This window comes from Melampsora larici-populina (genome assembly GCF_000204055.1).
Source record: "Melampsora larici-populina 98AG31 unplaced genomic scaffold MELLAscaffold_24, whole genome shotgun sequence".
NCBI lineage: Eukaryota > Fungi > Basidiomycota > Pucciniomycetes > Pucciniales > Melampsoraceae > Melampsora > Melampsora laricis-populina.
This window is the reverse complement of record NW_006768788.1, coordinates 699,284-719,004: the sequence shown is the minus strand read 5'-3', so window position 1 is coordinate 719,004 and position 19,721 is coordinate 699,284. Positions and strand designations below refer to the sequence as shown.

General features: G+C 43.1%; 3 protein-coding genes across 3 annotated transcripts; 1 reads left to right on the top strand and 2 right to left on the bottom strand.

Annotated features, from left to right (window-relative positions):
• Nucleotides 1-7,985: 7,985 nt before the first annotated feature.
• Nucleotides 7,986-9,035, top strand: MELLADRAFT_88050 (uncharacterized protein; the record flags this gene model as incomplete). Its single annotated transcript, XM_007411305.1, has 2 exons — nucleotides 7,986-8,112; nucleotides 8,173-9,035. 2 exons carry the CDS (start codon nucleotides 7,986-7,988, stop codon nucleotides 9,033-9,035), a joined length of 990 nt encoding a protein of 329 aa, XP_007411367.1.
• Nucleotides 9,036-11,174: 2,139 nt separating this feature from the next.
• MELLADRAFT_88049 (uncharacterized protein) lies at nucleotides 11,175-12,914 on the bottom strand (the record flags this gene model as incomplete). Its single annotated transcript, XM_007411223.1, has 3 exons — nucleotides 11,175-11,440; nucleotides 11,561-12,001; nucleotides 12,092-12,914. 3 exons carry the CDS (start codon nucleotides 12,912-12,914, stop codon nucleotides 11,175-11,177), a joined length of 1,530 nt encoding a protein of 509 aa, XP_007411285.1.
• A 4,217-nt stretch (nucleotides 12,915-17,131) lies between these two features.
• On the bottom strand, nucleotides 17,132-19,258 carry MELLADRAFT_88048 (uncharacterized protein; the record flags this gene model as incomplete). The annotated part of the gene is made up of 7 exons (XM_007411222.1): nucleotides 17,132-17,460; nucleotides 17,534-17,861; nucleotides 17,931-18,098; nucleotides 18,156-18,221; nucleotides 18,291-18,844; nucleotides 18,909-18,977; nucleotides 19,051-19,258. The coding sequence occupies 7 exons, from the start codon at nucleotides 19,256-19,258 to the stop codon at nucleotides 17,132-17,134; spliced, it is 1,722 nt and encodes a 573-aa protein (XP_007411284.1).
• Nucleotides 19,259-19,721: the final 463 nt, after the last annotated feature.

Here is a 19,721-nt window from a genome sequence, read left to right as displayed (position 1 = left end):
GAATTTCCAACCAGATATCACATTCTGTACATTTTTAAATGCAAAAATGAAATATGCACCACCAAATAGACAATTCAAATCTTTCAGAATGTGATTTCTCACCAGAAACTGCTCAAGTTAACGTGACCTGATGGTGTTATTCCAATCTGATAGCCAAGAGAAAAAAGCGCTCAGTGAGTACCTTTTTGCTTGTATCAGATCCCAAGAGGACATTCAACAGTTACTAACAAGCATTGGATCAAATTCATATCAATAGAAGAGATAATTTCATCTCATTGAAACAAAGCCACCTACTTATAAAATACAAACTGGTAAGCATATTCAGCTTCAGTCTCTTAAAAGGGTACTCTTTTATTGACTCAAACTGACAACATGAGTTTCTTTGTGTTGGAAATGATTGTTTGTTGGTCAAGACAACCATGACCAGTCATGGGTGATGTGTGTGTAAGTGTTGTTTAACTAGCTCATCTTATGGTATTGAAATGGGTGTGAAGATGAACCAGAGAGGAGTTTTGAATCATGATAAGTAGAAGCAAGGGGGTGTAAAAATCATAGTGAGAATTTTTAATTCAGGGGTTTTCTTTGTTCTTTTGTCTTCCTGTATGTATCAAGCCTCTGTTGTCCTTTGGATCTCTTGCTCCTCATATCTTGCAAATTGGAACACACTATCTAAAGGTATTTATTTTTCTCATTATCAATTGTTGTGTGACTAGATTAATGTGTCTATTTTGGTTATGTTTCACTTTACTACATTTCTCTCTTCTCATTAGTTTTATTCTTTAACTCCTTGTGTTGTCAGATTTGTGAGCTTCAAACTCTAATTGCCTCCACCGTACTCAGTGCTGTCTTGTCAACACACAACTGAGAATGCATTTACCTTTAACCTTGTTAAAAGGTTTGTATTGTGTTCTTCTTCTGCTGTGATTCCCTTGTTTTGCTTGTTCCTCATATCTTTCAAATTGGAACAAAATATCTATGGTTTTATTGTTTAACTCCTTTCGTTACCAGTTGTATGAGCCTTAAGCTCTAATTGTCTTCACCATACTCAGTGCTGTCTTGTCAACACACAAATGAGAATATTTTTGCCTTTAAACTTGTTAAAAGGTTTGCGAGCTTCAAGCTCTAATTGTCTTCACCATACTCAGAGCTGTCTTGTCAACACACACCTGAGAATACTTTTGTCTTCAACCTTGTTGAAAGGTGTTCTGTCATCCAGCCTTTGTCAAATTCCTTTACTTTTATGTCTCCAACGAAATTGAAATAAGTGAAATTGCAAGAGTGCATCAAGATTCTGACCATAGGGTGATCATTCCAAGCACTTGCCTAGCTTGTGTGATTACTCAAGGAAATCCAGAAGGGGCTCCAAAGTCTTGTTGTTTTTGTATCCAGAATGTTGCTATCACCTGGTCTGTGGAGCCCACTCCCAACACGTGAGCGTGTGACTGGATGGAGTAATGCTTGCGAGTTCCCTGGCAATAGGCTCACAAATTTCCTCAGCAGGCAGAGGGCTTGGTCTCACCGGTTGAACTTGGCTTAGGCGGGACCGGGCTTAGCCGCACTTTATGAACCACAGCTGCTCTGAGTCCTTGTCTGAGCAGTACTGTGCCGTTTAGCAACCTCAAACGACCTCAACCACCACAACCAACTCATGCAAACTCATCAAGAGCAGGCCTTCTTACCCAAATCCTACGAATGCGGGCCTCTGCCCCTTCAACAGCCACTTCTAAACCAGGCAACAAATGGACTGAACCCAAGCTCGAACAACTCGCAATTTCTCTATGAATGCGGGCCTCTGCCCCTTCAACAGCCACTTCTAAACAAGGCAACAAATGGACTGAACACAAGGTCAAACAAATCACGATTTCTTGGCTGGTGACTAGTACTCGACCGGAATACTCAAACAATCTGTCAGGCGATGCTTCGTTTGAGGATGTTTTGGTGCATTGCAATTCTCGCTCGGTAACCACACACTTTGAATCCAGCAACCCAAAAGTTCTCAGGTATATAGGCTCGTCTGGAGCATGATCCACCGTCTGGAACACCACCCGATACCTGGATAGGCAATGCGATGAAGATCTACCAAGCCAAAAATCAAGAGAAATGGCCTTTCAAACATCTCTCTGCTTGGCAAAAACTTCAGTACAAACCCAAATGGGATACTTGACTTATCAATCCACGTGATCATCCCACTCCAGCACCCCCTCCGGAACTCCTTCTCCCTTCAGATGCGACAGGAGTTGATTCAACTGCAGCCACACGATCCAACAATCGTGCTCCACCTGATGATAGTGGCGAGCGTCCGATTGGTGGAAAGGCTGCAAAGAAGCAGCGTCTTGAATCAAAAAAAACTGACGCTGAAATAATTGAGGCTATCAAATCATTTACAGCAGTGGCAAGCCGACGAACAGATGCTAGTGAAGAATCTAATTGAATTGCAACCAATTTGATGAAAAGCAAGCTCAACAGTAAAGATCTTGAGATTGCTCGGGCCAAAGAAGAGGATTGTCCCAATGAGATTTCAAAGAGAATACTACAAGGGTTGAAAGAGGAAGTTGCTCAGCGTTATCAATAGCTTATAGATAATATTTCAATATTTCAATATCTCATATTCATTCACCGGTGTATTCATTGAAAACCAATACAAATCTTGATCACCCAACATGTGTTTATACTCATACAAAGTAGATACAGATCTTGATCATCAAACAAAACAAACATTTAGATAAGAATAGCTCAAAAATCAATCAAATTCCTCATATTCATTTCAAGAATATATGCACAAATCTCATTCATCCAACAGATCTGATATGTAAACTCAAATTTTTTATAGTAAATGTTTTTAATGTATAGTAGTTGTTTGCAGTTGTTGACATGGTAGCAAATGTAGCATTAATTTTTAATGTCACTAATTCATTCACCCGCTTCCCTCAGCTAAAGTTTCATTGTGAGATTGCCCTGTAGCTCTTGATGAGCATTGGAATTTCTCAGCTGGAGAGTATCCTGAAGAGTGTTTTGTACTGCTGGATCTGCCAGTTTTGGCACAATCCTGGTAGTCATCCGTTGCATTGGCTGGAATTCCAAGGGTGAGCTGTTTCAAAGCACACACAACCTTCTGATATAAAGTGAGACCCATCACTCCACACACACACATCCGTTTTTTGAACCCAACTGACTATGTAATTGTGAATCATGAAAAATTCTCAAGCAGAGCTCATTATGACGAATTATTTACAAGGAAAAAGAAAATTGAATCTCATGGAAGAAAAGGACCTTTGCAACACATCTAGGAATAAACTACTTCCGTAAGGTCCTGAGCTTGTTAATAAATGGCTTCAGATCAAACACTGCAGTGTTTGAAAGCTTTAGTCCTTGGCGCTTTAACTCATTGAGTTGATTTTGTTTGTAATCTTCATCCACCAAGGACTTTGGGAAGTGTCGTGGAGGATGACAATAAAGCCGCTCAGCTGGTGTTAACTGACGGCGCAAACCACAATCAAGTGCTTTTGTTGCAGCTGTCCATCCTCGAGCATCAAGTTGAGAATCTACATGTGTTGTATCAAGCTCGTCAAAGAAAACATCCAGGTCAGCTGATTGCCAAACCTGAGGTACACGGACACGTTTTCCGTCCTCAACCTCGTCTTCTGAATGAACAATTGGGTTTGACAAAATCATTTGAAGGTTGTTTTCATGTGGAAAATGAGACTTCATGCATGCATTGCGTATGGCTGCGACTCAAGAAGGTGAAATCATTTTTGCAATCAGATCAATCAATAGTACAAACACAGTATGGATGTGATTCTACTCACTGTTGCTCTTGACTGCTTTCGAGCAGTTTTCTCTCTTGATTGTGCTTGTTTGTTGTTAATTTTTCTTGAGAATTCCGGAGTATCAGGCGCATTCTCTCCAGAAACATATTCCCGACGTTTATAGGAATACCATCTCTTGAATATTTGAAACTTGTTTTCTGAAGTCACCTGAGAATCTAGGATTAAGTACTCATCAGCATCACCACGTTTATAACATTTTGCCCACTCCTGAAGTAAGATTGTTGACATGGCTTCATTCCACTCGGTCTTCAGGGAGCTAGTCCAGTCAAAAGTTCATCGGTTGAATCCAGCAAGAGCCAAAGCATCTTCACATGTAGAGGCAACACCATTTGAATACTTGACCCCGGAATTCTGGATGGCCACTCGAGAGGTAAATTTTACTGGCTTTATCTTTGACATTGCAGCTTGAGCAGCATCAGCCTCAACCTGTGCAAGTTGATTCGAGTGCGGTTTTGGGTGTTTCCGACAAAATTCCTCCAGTGTGCGCTCGTTGACCAGCAAACACCACATGGACATGGTGAAAGGAGGTCTTTAACAACTTGCCTGGTGGAATCAATAGCTTGACCTACCATATCCTGCCTCTGAGAACTCCTGTAGATGAAAGTTCCTCAAAATCACTAAAGCACACATATAGCAGAGCTCTCAACCTTGGTCAAGTGGGAGCTAGTAGTAGCATAGGTGGCTTTCATTTTTCTGCAAATCTCTTGCCAGGCCCACTTGATTTCTGGGTGTCTATGCCAAAAGTGATAACCTTGAATTTCCCATGGGTTTTTTCTGCTAACATCTCAATCCAAAGAGATCCAAAGTGATTCCCAAGTGACAAAAGCAAGGTGGCATTTGTTCTGCTTCTGGAATAGAATTTGTGAATCCATTTGTATGTCACAATATCATCTTCAAGCCCCACAGCTTGATGCTTTTACAAGGCTACTTGAATCATCTCCTGTGGCCAATGATACTTTATGGAGTATGGCAAAATAAAACAAGAAAATCATGTAGTTTCTAATTGTGTACTGAGGTGGAATTTGATGGATTATAAAGAAGATCTATCTTCCCTTGCAGTCAACAACATTTTTTGCTTTTTCCACAAAGTGCTTCTAATTTCAATACTGAAGAGATAAGGTATAGTGGAGTAGATCCCAACTGTGTAACTATGTAAATTCCAAATAAAATTGAGAGTGAGTCTAACTTTTTGTACACTCTTTGTGTGATACCTTCAATCAATGAAACTTTAGTATACCCTCAAGCCTATCTTACAGCACATCAAGACTATTCACTAACTCCACAATATTATCTCAATTTTAACTGGCAGAAATGGTGTATGTGTGACAAAGAATATCATTGTGTTGAAGTATTGGACAGACATCCATCTCATTGAGATATTTTGAATGACAACGGATTCTGAGTTGAGAAGGACTTGGCCTTTGAGGTCAGAGAGGACCCCGGAATGCCTCTATAAGGGGTAGTCAACAAAAAAATTGACTTTTGAGCTCCCGCGGAAATCCGCTTCATGGGATTACACTTCAGTTATGATTTCTGCCGGTTTTTGCCTTCGTATATCACCATTGTTTCCATCCTTTGACAGGTGCTCACATATTGTGACATGTCACGAACTTTATTGCAAGATCGTAAAAGATGGCCAGGACAAAGCTTCATATAGACAGCGTGAAGAAGCATAAAGAGTGATTCGAGTGATTAAACTTGTTTGAGTCGATTTTAGTCCTCCGTTGTCAAATTCCCTAACTCTCTTATCAGCTCATGTCCTGTCATATCAATATATTCAATGGACAAATCTCCTACCTCAACCTCGCCGGTTTTGCGTACCGCCAAAGCGAAATTGTCTGCTAAGCGAGCTTTTGACAAAGAATCAAAAAGGCGTAAAAACTGCCCTTTGAAAACGGACGATGGCCAGAGCTGCCCACAGTGTATTTTTCAAAAGGACGGAGATGATACAAGGTTAAAATGCCACTGCGGCAAGGAAGTAAAGATGGTACGGGGCAGTATCCAAGTCGCTGAGGCGCATTGGAATACATGTAGGTCTTGGTTGTTGAAGGCGGCGGTGAACCTTTCTTTCAGCAAGTACTGAACCTTTGATGGGTCTTTAATTTCACATAGTGAGCTGTAAGGAGGCAACAGCGAGCCTCCGCAGGGCAGTAGATCGACCAAAAGACTTGAACGGTTCGAACGATCAGCCGCAGGCTGTTCACGTCCGATGCGCGGGACTGACCGATGAGACATGGAAGCGACTGAATCAACAGCCTATATCTATATGTATTGAGCATTCTTGCACGGCCTATCATGGATATCCACCCAGGTTTACTGTATGCCTCAAGTTGTTCGGCACCTCTCTAGAGAGCTCCTTGTCAGATAGTCAGAAACAACAGCTACACGAAGAACTTTTCTCGCTGTCGTCATGGATCATCAGACGCGACGGAAGCAAGGGTTCCATCCACTCTACCAACTGTACCCAAAGGGTTGCAACTCTTGATCCCAAGGCTGTCGAAGTCTGCAAGCCATGCTTGGAGCTGAAGAAAGTCCCTTCATTTCTCAAAGCTATCACTCGAGGCTACGCAACAGATGATAGTCTGAGATTTGTTGCAAAAATCTTTATGAATGGGGGTCCATTTCATGACTTGCTTTTGCGGTATACTGAACTGAGGATGTTATTTCAGTCACTTGAACGTTCAACCCGAGCTGGCGATCTTGAATTTTGGACGATGTTTGGTGTACATGCCCGGGCTGGACTGTTCAAAAATCTACCTGTGCTTAGAGGGGTAGCAGAGGGTGTTGGAATTCGGGCAGAGCGGGAAGCTAAAAACCTGAGCAAACGCGGAATGCCGTTTAACGAGTACCTTGATAACATGTTGACGACAGCTGGAGCTTACTCGAAAGGTGCAGTTGAACTCTTTCGTGCAAACCTCTGTGGCCGATCGCCTCGTAGCTCCCGATCAGTACGCCAGTGGATCGGTGCTCGGATGCTTGACAAGTTTCACGTCGAAAACGTTCTTCCAGTCGTTTCTTGGCTTAAGCGATGCGGATACAAAGGACCCGTTGCGGCTGGCACAGACCAGACAGTATGTGTAAAAGCTCTTCGGTACAATCAAGGGTGCTTAGTTGGTCTCGAAGGTGGTGATGTTGAATTCTCTGACATTGAACACCTGAAGCAATTGGTCAAAGATGCGGTTGAGGGTGATCGCCTGTGTAAAAAGGTCAGAGCTCGTTCATTTGTGCTTTTCAGTATCCTAGCTCCACCTCTTTGAATCAAAATTGATCAACATGAGTTTTTTTTGTAGATTCGAGCGTATACACAGGTCCCTCTGCCAAACGTCCCTACCTTCGTTGTAGCTTTGATATCTAGCCATGAGAACGAGTCTGCTGAAGAAATCAAAGACCAGCACCTTGAATTCATTGATCTGCTCAAATCAGTTGGAATTCCTCTCATCTCTTTGGGGTCTGATGGCGCTGCATCTGAACTACTTGCACAACAGCTACTTGCTGACTCGGCAAACGATTATCTTGAGTTTTCGGCTCCAAACCTCAAGGTTGACATACGTGTTCCGCTTCTAGGTGCCTCTAAAAGACCAATTGTGGCAGTACAAGATCCCAAGCACGCCCGGAAGACGGCTTCCAATCAACTACTTTCTGGTGCACGTTTCTTAGCTTTTGGATGGTTCAATGTCCACCTCGACCAGATGATTTCCTTACTTAAAACTGCTGAGTGTCCACTTGGGTACAAGGATATACTGAACACTGACAAGCAAGATGACGGCCGTGCTTACCAAACCTTCAGCGAGCACACTTTCAAGGCTGCTTGCGCGGAACCAGATTGCATTGGTCTAGTCTTATATCTCTACATCTTTGGTGAGCTTGTTGACTCATGGTTGAACCAGAGCATGCCACACCAAGATAGGATTATCTCAAGTTATACAGCAGTCTTCTTTGTCCGCAAGTGGAAGGCTTATCTCCTTAAACGTTCAATGGAACCTGGAAGCTTGATGAATTTGGCTTCAAACTGCATATCACATCAAAGCATCCAAATCTTTGAGCAGCTTGGCGAGAGTCTCTTGGGACTCATCATTTCTCACCGCGAACGTTACCCTACCCACCCGCTTATGCCTTGGAAGCATGGAACCGAATGCTGTGAGCATATCTTTGGTTTGGATGCGGGTCATTTCACCTACCTTCACAGTACTGGATGCGAGACAAATGATGCCAAAAATATTTGCAGTTATAAAGAGTATTATGAGTGGGCATATCACTTTGCCCAGAAATGAGAATTTACATGCAGGTGAGTTTGTCTTCACAAGTCTTTGCAAAGCGGATATTATGCTTATCTGAAATTACATAGGCTATGAATATGATTTTTCGCACGACAGCACAAAAGATCATACTCACATCCTCAGTCAGTACCCTAGTGACAACAAAATACGTGACCTACTGGAGGTTGCAGAATCTTTGGCAGAGGAACTTGCAGCTTTTGCCGGTATGGCTACCAATAATCCGGATGTCTCAGTTCAGGAGCCGACAGGCGAGCAGACCTTAGAAGAGCAACATGCTGATGTGTCTATATCAATACACAAGCGCTCCTACTTGGAGTATCCTTTCAACTCAGCCACAGTCACTCCTGAAGAGGCATTAGAAACTGCGGCTGGATTGACGAGTCAACATCAAGAAGCCGATGTGGTAATGTCTAAATTAACATCGGAGTTGGAAGATCTAGCGTTTGGAGCTTCATTCACCTCGATGGTACAGCAGCCAGATCCGAACCAGCTACCCAACAAAAGTGCGAAATCTACAACTATTTCAGAAGCCTCTTTGACACCAGATGGAATCTTGAACATCGTTGATATGGCTTCCAAAAGGCATGCTCATGACAGCCAGGTTCAAAAGCATCACGGTCCGGAGCGACCACGTACCACATCAAAAGACCTATCTGTTCCTCAATACGATCCTGACACTGGCAGCGAGATACTTTCACCAAGTCAGTACAGCAAAGCTGTCTCATTCTACTGGCGATCTCATGAGGACCCCGAGTACGGTGAAAGCCGTCAAAATCACTGGAAAACCCTCGGAAAACGTAAGTTGCACAAGGATACAGACGATCCCCCAGAGAAGAATCTAGAGGCACTGGATGCTCCTGGTACACAAATCGAACGTATATCAGGAGCCGATTGTACCGAGCCAAAAAAAACAACCAAGTGGCTAGGATAGGTGCAATAACTGTTGAAAATCCGCTTTCAAAAAACAAATGGGTTTTAGTGATAAAGCAAGACGTAAGCGCTGACCTTGAAATGCCTGGGTGTATTTATACATACTGACCGACTCCGGATCACACACGGTTAAGTACTTCTATCTGGGCCGTGTTCTCTCTGTCTTTCAGCATAGCTCAGGAAAGCACGCATGGGTTCAAGAGGCTCAATCCCGCGGAAATATCTCCTACGTTTCACTGGAGGTTTATCGATACAGCCCTGGTCAAACAATGGTTCAGGCAGCTCATCAACAAGAATTTCCAATGGAATGGACCTTCAGTCATATGCCGATAAAATTTATTGTTCACCTCTACACTCCTCAAGACCAAGAACCAGGTTTTGTCTGTATCGGACCTGGTCATTATGAAGTCCCCAATTCTCTTGTAAACTTGATAGCCACTTGCCCCGAGTGGCAGAGATGTTTTATGCCCAAACCTATCAAACAAAAGAACCAGAAGCGTGTGAGGAAGGCACCATGAAGCTCATTGTGATATTGTTAGACAGTATTTTTATCTCGTTGCTTGCACTTAAAGTTGTATGGTTGGTAGTTACATTTTATTACATTATAGCGGTATTATGAAACCACTTTTTCCTTCATCTGATTGCGTCCTTTTCACATTCTTGCCATAAGATCTCTTATTGACTTATTATCTCTTACACTAAGACTTGTGATTGTGTCTGAATTCAGTTCAACATACATGCTCTTGTAGGTCTGTTGATTGCAAATTTACAAAAAGCAAAACCAATTAACCAATGCATGATCAACCCAAACTCGGAGCTTGCGATTAGTTGCAGCAAGCTGTTGTTGTTGCTTTTGAAGGCCAAAGACGCTCGTTTGATCAAGACAGCCTGCCAGAGCTAACGCGAAGTGACTGAAGTGGTGGCATCTTTTGAATCGTTGACAATGACATCCAAAACATACTCGTCAAAACGTTTTCAATTCCAAGCCGCTACGCATGGATCGTTATTATGAGCATTCCTTTTCTATTAGCTAGAGACTGTCTGATTGGTGCAAGGCTTCCAACAGCCTACACTCGCTGACGAATCTCCCGAACACACTACTGCTTTCCACGATTCAAATCACATTTGGTTTGATTGAGGTTGATTCAAGTTTGAGTTCGTCAAGTTCCTAGTTTGCGTTAATGTCAGAGTTGGGAAAGGTTTGTTCACAGCATTTGCGAATGCAAAGTTGGTGTTGTGAAAGGTAGTGAAAGGTCTTGAGTAATTCCGAGGAAAGATTAAATGTGGCTTAAACCTATGGGTGAAGGTAGGGATGGACTTAGCAGTTTGGCAGGGGCGGATTTCCGCGGGAGCTCAAAAGTCAATTTTTTTGTTGACTACCCCTTATAGAGGCATTCCGGGGTCCTGGTCAGAGTGAGTTGAATCCTCTGAGATGTAAAGAAAGTTATTTGTTTGGTTTTCATTTGCTTCCATGAAATGATATTCCTAGTGTAGTTTCCTGTATACCTTCAACTCTTGTGCATCATCCCCAAACAATATTATGCACAAAACACTTTTGAACCTCTTCAAATATCTTGTGATGCTCATACTCATCGTCATCAACATTGTGTGATTTGATCACCCCAAAAATCTATGACTTGATCCTACTGCTGAATCCTATTTCAAAGATCATCAGGGTGTGTACTGGTGTGTCAGATGATGAGATGTCTGATGAACTCTTTTTTCCCTAGCCTTGAGCTAGTTGACACATCATTCATGACTGATGAAACTCAATTCATAATGTCAAGACTGAAATCTCCCTGATAAACACTCTTGCACTGGTATTTGCTGAAGAGGCTTGTACTCTTACCAAACTACATCTGGTCAACATGACAGTCAATATACGAAAGAGAACCGGTAGATAAAGCATAAAGCCAAATAGCCTCGCATACCTCAAAAACGGTGTTCCAGTCACATTAATTTAATATCAAAGGAGTGTGACAAAGAAGCTTCCAAGAAGAACAAGAAAAGACTGTTGATGACTATTTAGTATGATAATGAACGTTTGAAGAAGAGTTTGAAAATAATCACATTCCAAAAGAAATCTCAAAACTGAAAGTGATTGCAATGATGAAGTGGTGGATAAGCTATAGCAGACATGTCAAGATCGGCGCATTGTCATCATCGAGTGTTCAAGGATATTTCGAACTGCTCTTAACCCTTGAGCACTCCGATAGTGATTGGCTAGGGCTGCAGTCGTGAGAGCAATGATATCATAATACTTCTGGATAAATTCTGACTGAGATATCATTCCACCTATGATCCCCATTGATTTCATTTTAGCTTCCACATTGGTGGCTGTCTCAAATGATCGACCAGGTCCAGCTGGTTCCAACAGAGGCAAGAGCATATATTCTAAAGGTGAACCTGGAAGTGAAAGCGACAACCGATGATGTTAGAAGAAACAAAGTCGGTAAACCCATCCAATATCACATCGCGAAGGTTGCGATTTCAAATTCAGATATCTAGGTAGGAATAAGCTCTTACCTTTCTTGTCAGCCAATGGTCCTTCAGTAAGAGTAGAACGATAGATCTTGGAAAATACGCTCTTTGCCTTTTCCTCCGTGCCAAACGTTCGCATAAGGGTTCCATGCTCCCGTTCGAGTGTCACATCCGCATTGTATTTCAACTCTTGATAATGTGTAGGTATAGTATTCTGTCCATTTCTCTTCAGGTACGTTGTTACATCTTGAACAATGTAAAGATTCTTCAAAGCCTTCTCAATCTGTGGGAATGCCTTGATGATGGCTTCGGTTTCCTCAGGAGAAAGATCCCACTGATCTGCCTTAAGTCCAAAGGCCGCTTTGAGCTGGAAGACGCGTGAAAGTTCATCCAATCTGACTGTTCCGTCGACGTCGATCACATCGGGAAGGGTGATATGACCTTGACCGAACATATGCAAAAAAGTCAACTGATATTGGTGTGCAACTGTTTGGCAAGTTCAACAAAAAAAAGTTGTGCAGAAATAGGTTCAGTAAAACGGAAAAACAAAAGAATGTCACATCAAAATTCTCTTACTTGTCAAGTCATTCACGGGAAGTGAACTTGAGTACTTTCGAATGTTGTCAGCTAGTTTCTCCATGTCGATATTAGGATCGACTCTCGCGCTAAGGAAACCCTTGAAATCAGCCACAGATTTTACTAGTCGCTCTTGAGTTTGCTTGTATGTATCCATTGCATATCTAGTAAGCTGGAAATGATTCTGAAGATGTGTAATCAACTCATAATTTAATTTGCGGTACTCTTCTGCCTTATATTGCACATAGTTTTCTCCAGTGACTTGTTTATAAAACTTCCAAGGGTTTTTCACCTTTCTACCTTTGACGATGGTTGCAAATTTAGCAGTAAGTTCCTTGGGTGCTTCTCCAGTCTGCACAAAGGCTTCTACATGTTGGAGGAGCTCCTCTAGCTGACGCATCATATAAGAAGCATCTGAGAAATGAGGTATAGGTCGAGATTTACGCCAAAAGAAAATCACTTTGCGTAATTTCGATAAGAAAGATGATACTCGATCCGAAAATCTGGACCAGGATGCTTTGATCTTTTGACCTGGGGATATTGTTTGTCGAGGAGCATGAGTTCCGTCATCCATGAATCTGTGATCGGCAAGTTGTTCTACTTCTTCTTCGTCTTCTTCGTCGTCTGATCCCCCGCGCGATGAATCATATCTCTGGCTTGAACTAAGGGAGACGGCACGATGTGTGGACGATTGAACTTCGTCGGCATGAGCCGAAGCAGCTGTTGCGTCTCGGACCGCTTGTTCTTCGGGTAACATACTGACTGACACTTGACATTGTAATGAAAGAGCGAGAATGATTGATAGAACGAGTGTGAAATGCATTGTGTTCAAGGAAAGCGATACACCTTAGGTCTAAGTCGAGGAGGATAAATAAAATGAGATGGTGAAATCGCGCGGCAGCAATCGAACGACAACGCCTCCTTTATTCCAAGCAGGTCTGGCAAGGCATTCGCGAGGTAAGTATCAAGGCAAGAAGCACAGAAAGTATGCCCTAAAAAGGTGCGACGCCTGAGCTTGAAGAGGATTCTGGACAAGGTCAAGCTTGTAACATCTTCTTGAAACGAAGAATGGGCGTTCCGTCCGTTCAAAGCTACTTGTCACTGACCGCTTTCAAGCATTCTCAACTCAATGTGAAATATGAAAGGGGCAATTAATTACATATCAGCGACTAGCAGCGACTGCGACTTTGGATCGTAACATACAATCTCAAATGAGGGCTACGTTCCAGGATGACTGTTGAGAAGGACATAATCACGCGTAGGACCACGCTGTGCTTCGGTGAGGTGGGCGATCTTATATATGTCCATCATCGGAACAGCTTCCAATATAAGTCTGAAACGCACGCAACCGTCCATAGCGGGAGCTTGTCATGGGTCCGACTCCCACACATGGAGTCACTCCACCTCTGGGAGTACTGGAATTGCAGTTGACCAGGCAGGAGGATAGAATCTGCGTGTATGTATCGGACTTCAACCCACACGACGCATCTACCTAGCTTAAGGAAAACCCCACCAACCGCGCGCGTCCCCCGGCTGAGTGCAGGATGAGTAAATGGCGGTATAGTCTCAAGATAACAAAAAAACGCGATAGGCATCACGCCAAGCATTTCTGGTAAGTCATCAGCCCCCCTCCGAAGGCTCCGAGTCCGAATGAGGCCGCGATTTGAGGGAGTACTTACAGCTTAGCACGTCTCCACTTTAAGATTATGAAATCATGAATGGTTGTGCTGGCGAGCTCAATTGAAAGACGCGCCGAGAACTTCTAACTTAACTCGGGCATCGCTTGCTATGTTAAACCTCTGCAGGAGGGACTTAGTTAGTCAGCGAGGACTCCAATGCATCTGATTGATCCCCGCGTTGCATACTGATCTTGAAGAACGAGCCCAATTCAGAGTGCTTTACAGCATCTACAGCTGCTTCAAGAAACGTCCTCAAAGTCACTGGTGTCATCATCCGAAAGCTAAAATCTCCTCAAATGCATTGCAGTGGTTGTGTGCAATCACTGACGGGTACATGAGGAGAATCAAAACTTTACAAATACAGATTTAAATCTGTGAGCTCTAGATGAGCTAAAGATCAAGCCCAACTTGTTATTTGATCTGGAGATTATAAATTAGGGCTGGCTTGATGGGCTCAGGCAGACTGGCTCATGTAGCACTGTTGGCTTCCCAAAGTCAACGTGGTCACTGGATGGAGTCAAAGGAAACGTCGTCTCTGATTGTACTTAGATGACAGTCGAGGGGCTTCCACTAGATTGTTGAGCAAATGGTGGGCGCGGGGGTGAGATGGCCATCTCATGAGGAGGGGAGACGCGCAAGGGATAGTGTTGCAAGTGGGTCCTCAAGAGTACATAATCACAAATACGGTACACCCACTTCGGTAACGCATATGTTACAGCCGATGTAAGAACTATCGGCACTTTTTCGAGAAAGTGTGTCGTCGCCGGATTTAATGAAAAGGGCAAAAACTCAAAAAACGCCCTTTGAGATGCCAAACTATATTGTAGAACCCTGTACTCGACTTACAAGTAAGTTCTTGTTTCTCTCTCCCTATATTCCCATTACTCCCTACTGCGTCATACCAAACCCGGTTACTTGTTTTTTTTTTTTTTTTTTATTCCCTGATAGTCCCTGTTTACCGGTTTGCATTCATTTCCACTTTCCCCTCAACCCACCACATTCCGCTTCGTCCATCGCTTGCATCGCCCTCTCGCATCTTCATCCCATCTATTGCCGTTGATTGCGCCACACGTGGTGGCCTTTGGTCACTTGTTTGATGTATTCGAGTGACTCCAATCAATCAAAACCCACCAAACCGGCTTTCCCACACACTTGTATCACCTCGAGTCCACTTCTTTGTCTTTCACCTGCTTCTCAAACGGGTTGCGCCACAAGATTCCTCTAAGTCGCATCGCAAGAAGAGTCCCGTCACCTCCACTTCACCCAATCATTCTGTCGTAAGTTTTTGATTCGTTTGTGGCCTTAATACCTCTTTATCAATATTGATATCGCTCTTTTTCTAACTTCAGATGCCCGTGAACACTTATCCAACTGACATAAAGATGGTTGTGGTTCGAATGATCCTGCGTGGACTCCGATTCCACGACATAGTCGCAACTCTCGGTGTTGACGTTTCTTTGACATCGGTCAGGCGGTGGTTCCACTTGTACCAAACAACACGAGCAGTTATCACGAATCCCGAGGAGCACATGACCCAAGGCGCTCGACACATTTTAGGCCCGGCTGAACAAAACTTTATTATTGAATCACTGGAACATGATCCAACATTGTATCTCGACGAGCTCCAAGCCAAAATTGATGAAAGATTTGGCATGGTGGTTTCGCTCAAGACTCTCTCAAACGAGGTCCGATTACGTCTTGGTTGGACCAGAAAAAAAGCTCGGACCGTTCATCCGAATCAATCAGAAGAGGCACGGGGTGCATACATCGGCCAGATTTTTGGAATTGACCCTGCTTGTCTTGTGTTCACCGGTGAGTGATTGATTTCTTTGTTTTTTGACTTATGATATCATACTGATCTCTTGTGTTATACCAAGATGAAACAGCAGTGAATAAACGGCACCTATACCGCGAATACGCACGCGCGCCACGGGGCGAACGAACTGTGCAACTGCACAGAGCTACTCGATCTCAGCGCTGGTCTGTCCTACCAGCGATATCTTTAGGTGGACTGGTAGCTTTGGCCATCCAGCCTGGTGGCTACTCCAGAATCGACTTTGAGGCATTTTTGGAAGATTCGCTAGTAAGTAGCAGTTAATGTTCTTTTAGCCTATCCGTACTGATCTGACTCTTTGTGCGATTGTCTAGCTGCCTGCAATGAACCCTTGGCCTGCTCGAAACAGCGTTCTCGTGATGGATAACGCTCCGATCCATCACGGGGGCAACATCCCGGAACTTTGCGAAGCGCGAGGTGTCCGCTTACTGTACCTTCCCGCCTATTCACCAGACTTCAACCCTATCGAGATGGGTTTCTCACCTCTTAAGTCCCGATTGAAACGAAGTCAAGCACTTCACCGTGCAATCAATGTGCCTGGGGAAGAAGTCTCCATCTTTGTGACTTGTATGAATTTGTTTACAGAGTCACTTTGCACCAAACTTTTCAAGAGCTGTCGATATATATGGAATCTTGACTCTTCATTGTCTCTCAAACCCTCTGTGGTATCAATCCAATGTTTGAAATGGTTGTTGGTTTTTATAACTTTGTATTCAGATGTTATTGCAGGTTTCACACCAAGTTTTTATGACCGCTAGTGCTATTTGTTGAGTTTGGAAATGTTTTACAAGCGTCAAATGAAATTGAATTCTTTGTTATTGAATTCTTTGTTATACTCAATAAGTGCTATTTGTTACTACTACTGAGTTTGGATATGTTTTACAAGCGTCCAAAGAAATTGGATTCTTTGTTATTGAACTCTTGGTTATACTCAATAAGATCTTATGACCTTCATAAGATCTTATCGTATTTGGGAGGTGTCAAAGAATTGGCACGTATGACAATATATTGGCCTGTTGACTGGCCGAAAAGTCAATTAAATGGCAAAAGTGGCACAGTTATGGGAGCACTCGAGTGATACCAAGTCCAAATGAATATATATATTGTCCATCTTGCTGAGTGGTTTGATCATGGCTTTGATGACCACACAAAAGCCCCATACATAAAAATGGATAACTACTTTGTAAAATACATGAGGAACTTAGACCACACTACAACGGAATACCACTTATTTCACTTAGATGTATTTGGATACTGAGATCCTCACGCTAATTGGTGGATCTCGATAATATAATAAATACGGAAATGAAAAACAATCTTTTGCTTCTTTTGAGAGGACGATCACACAAATAACGAAGAAAAATACCATTGATATGATACTGAAAGGTATCTTATCAAAGTTAAGGAAAGGTCATCGAGTTTGACTTGTATGTTATAAAGATCCTGAGGGTGAAAATAACCAAGGATGCAAAGTTTTCAGTTCCGGGGGCTCCTAGATGTAACATAGTTAGATTCGAACTTACGATTTCATTTTGAGATTCGAGCTTGAGCTTCACTCATGAGGCGATTGGCAATTTGACGGCTGATCCCCTTGGAGGTCAGAGTTGATTCAGTGAGTTGAAGACAAGGTATCAAGTCCGTCCAGGAAACGATACCCGCTTCTTTAAGGATTGTGCGAGTGGTTAAATCTTCGAATCCGATATCACATTCTTGAAGGAACCTTTCCATCTCAAAGGTATGACAGTTGGAGGGGTTCTCAATCTCGATGGAGTCGGATCTAGTGTCACTTTGGCTTTCCCAGTCACTTTCAAATTCGCTCGAAACATAAATCGGTTCATTGATGGAGGATTTGAGTGCTGAGAAGACCGTATCCATAATCAATGTCAGTATAACAGCCTGGTAATGCATCAAATGAAGATGGGAGCTCACGGTCGTCGACTTTGATCTTCTTGAGGTCTGGCTTGATATCCATCTCCTCGCTCGGTCCAGTGGCGATCCGTTTATCACCAATTTGAGCCAAGTCTGGTTTGACATCAGCCTTGGCTCTACTTTGAGTTAAAACCTCAGAAGTATCAAGTGACCTCGAGCCACCAGGCTGAGGGTTAACTCTTCCTTGAGATACTTCAGGACGACCTTTTAAACGCATTTCGACCCGATGATCCACGCCCATGTCCGGGTGGATCCATTCGCTCTTCTTGATCTCGTACCGGAACTCAGCCGTATTTGGTGGGATATCAGGTGTCGCAATATTCGCCATCTACATGAACGAATCATGTCAGTTGAGTACACTTATCTAAGTCGACAAGCATCCAGATAATCCACTTACCACCCCGCGAGCCCAGATCCAGGCAGCCGCGTAAGTCAATCGATATCGAAATGCCGGATTCCAAGGAAGGGTCAATATCTTACCGGGCCCTCCAACATGCTTTTCGATAGCATGTTGACTGAAGATCTTATTAGCGTGAGTCGCTAATTCTCTCTCTTTCTTGGATTCCTGTGAAGCGAGATGGTAAACAAAATCGAAATCTATAACCAAAGGTAAAGCACTCACCTCGGATTCTTGGCTTTCCACAGGGCCACCGTTAGTCGAGGCAATGAGCATCTTCGTGGCGGATGCCTGTCAAGCAAATCGGAGTAAGTAATTAGACTCAAACATGAAATACGATACAAAATCATGAACACTCACCATGTTACACTCTTTGGCTTTAACTTGAACATTTTCATTCTCAATCGAAACAACACCCTTCTTTTTGGTCGATTTCTCAAGAGTAACCACAAAATCTTGCCATTGGTCGTATTCGGTGAGAACCCACTTCGAACGCCCGATGTTGGCTTTCCACTTCAGCTCAGGTGAGAAAGGACTATTAAGAATGATATTTTTCATTCCAGCCTCATACTTATCACACGCTCCAGCCACCAGGTCCTTGAATTCAATCAGACTTTTTCCAAACGGACAGACTTTCATCTCGAGGTAACCGGTGTTGATGGCTTTTGAATCAATGAGGTTAAGTTTGGCAGACTTCGATGACTTCTTACCAGCCCCAACTTTGGGGGTGCTCTGAGTTGGGGCATTCACTTCGACCTCCTGGTCGGTGTAGATCTTGAATTTGATCTCGATTGTCATTTGATTGTTGTTATCGAAAATTTCACGACCGCGAGTGCCAACACGCAATAAAGGGTCTTGTCTGCTGCAGATTGCTCGTCGATCGTTTCCTACCCGATCCTCTGGTTCTTCGAACACTGAAAGTGACAAAGGATGAGTTAAAGAAGAAAAGAAACCAAGTCGAGTGGAAATGGGACTCACAAGGGTTCATGTAGCCACTCAAGGGGGTCTCGGCCGGAGCATTTGAAGATTCCTTAGACATTCTGATAACTAACGAAACGAAAAAGAATATACGATCAATACCGAGATAAGAAAGATCATGAACATCAATGAAATGACGTACAAATACGGTTTTGTATTTGGAAAAACGATGGATCAAAGGAAAATGTTGATACGGTGGATGGTATATGAAATATGAATGTTGTTTTGGTCAATAATATGTGATTTGCGAGGATAGATTTCAGTGGGAACGGTGGTGGGGTTATAAAGTGAGGGGGTGAACGATCTAAAGCTTGAAATTGAGGGAAAGACATCGTGTGAGATGATGTCATGGGCGATAAGAGACTCGTTTTCCGGTTATTGCTTTTTTTTGAAGAAGGGATAGCCGGAAGGAGAGAGATTGATGGATTCGTGACCGTTCGTGATGAGGAAATGACAAAGTAAATGTCCAATCTTGAAGAAGGACGATACGCTTCAGTCTGAAAGTCGAAAAATTTGGAGTTTTGGACTTTGAGAGATAAATCCGGCGACGACACACTTTCTCAAAAAACTGCCGATAGTTCTTACATCGGCTGTACATATGCGACCGAATATGTACCACCAAAAAAACATACCGAATTTCGGTTGTATTACTTTTGCTAAAAAGCTTGGCCCGATCGAGAAAAAATAAAACAGAATCAGACCCAGGTTTCGCCGCAGCAGTCACAACGCAGCAGAGAGAAAGATTTTGGGGGTGCTGTTGGCTCTGGTGCGAGCTCCCAGTCATATCCTTCAAATCCCTGTCCCTGTTGATTA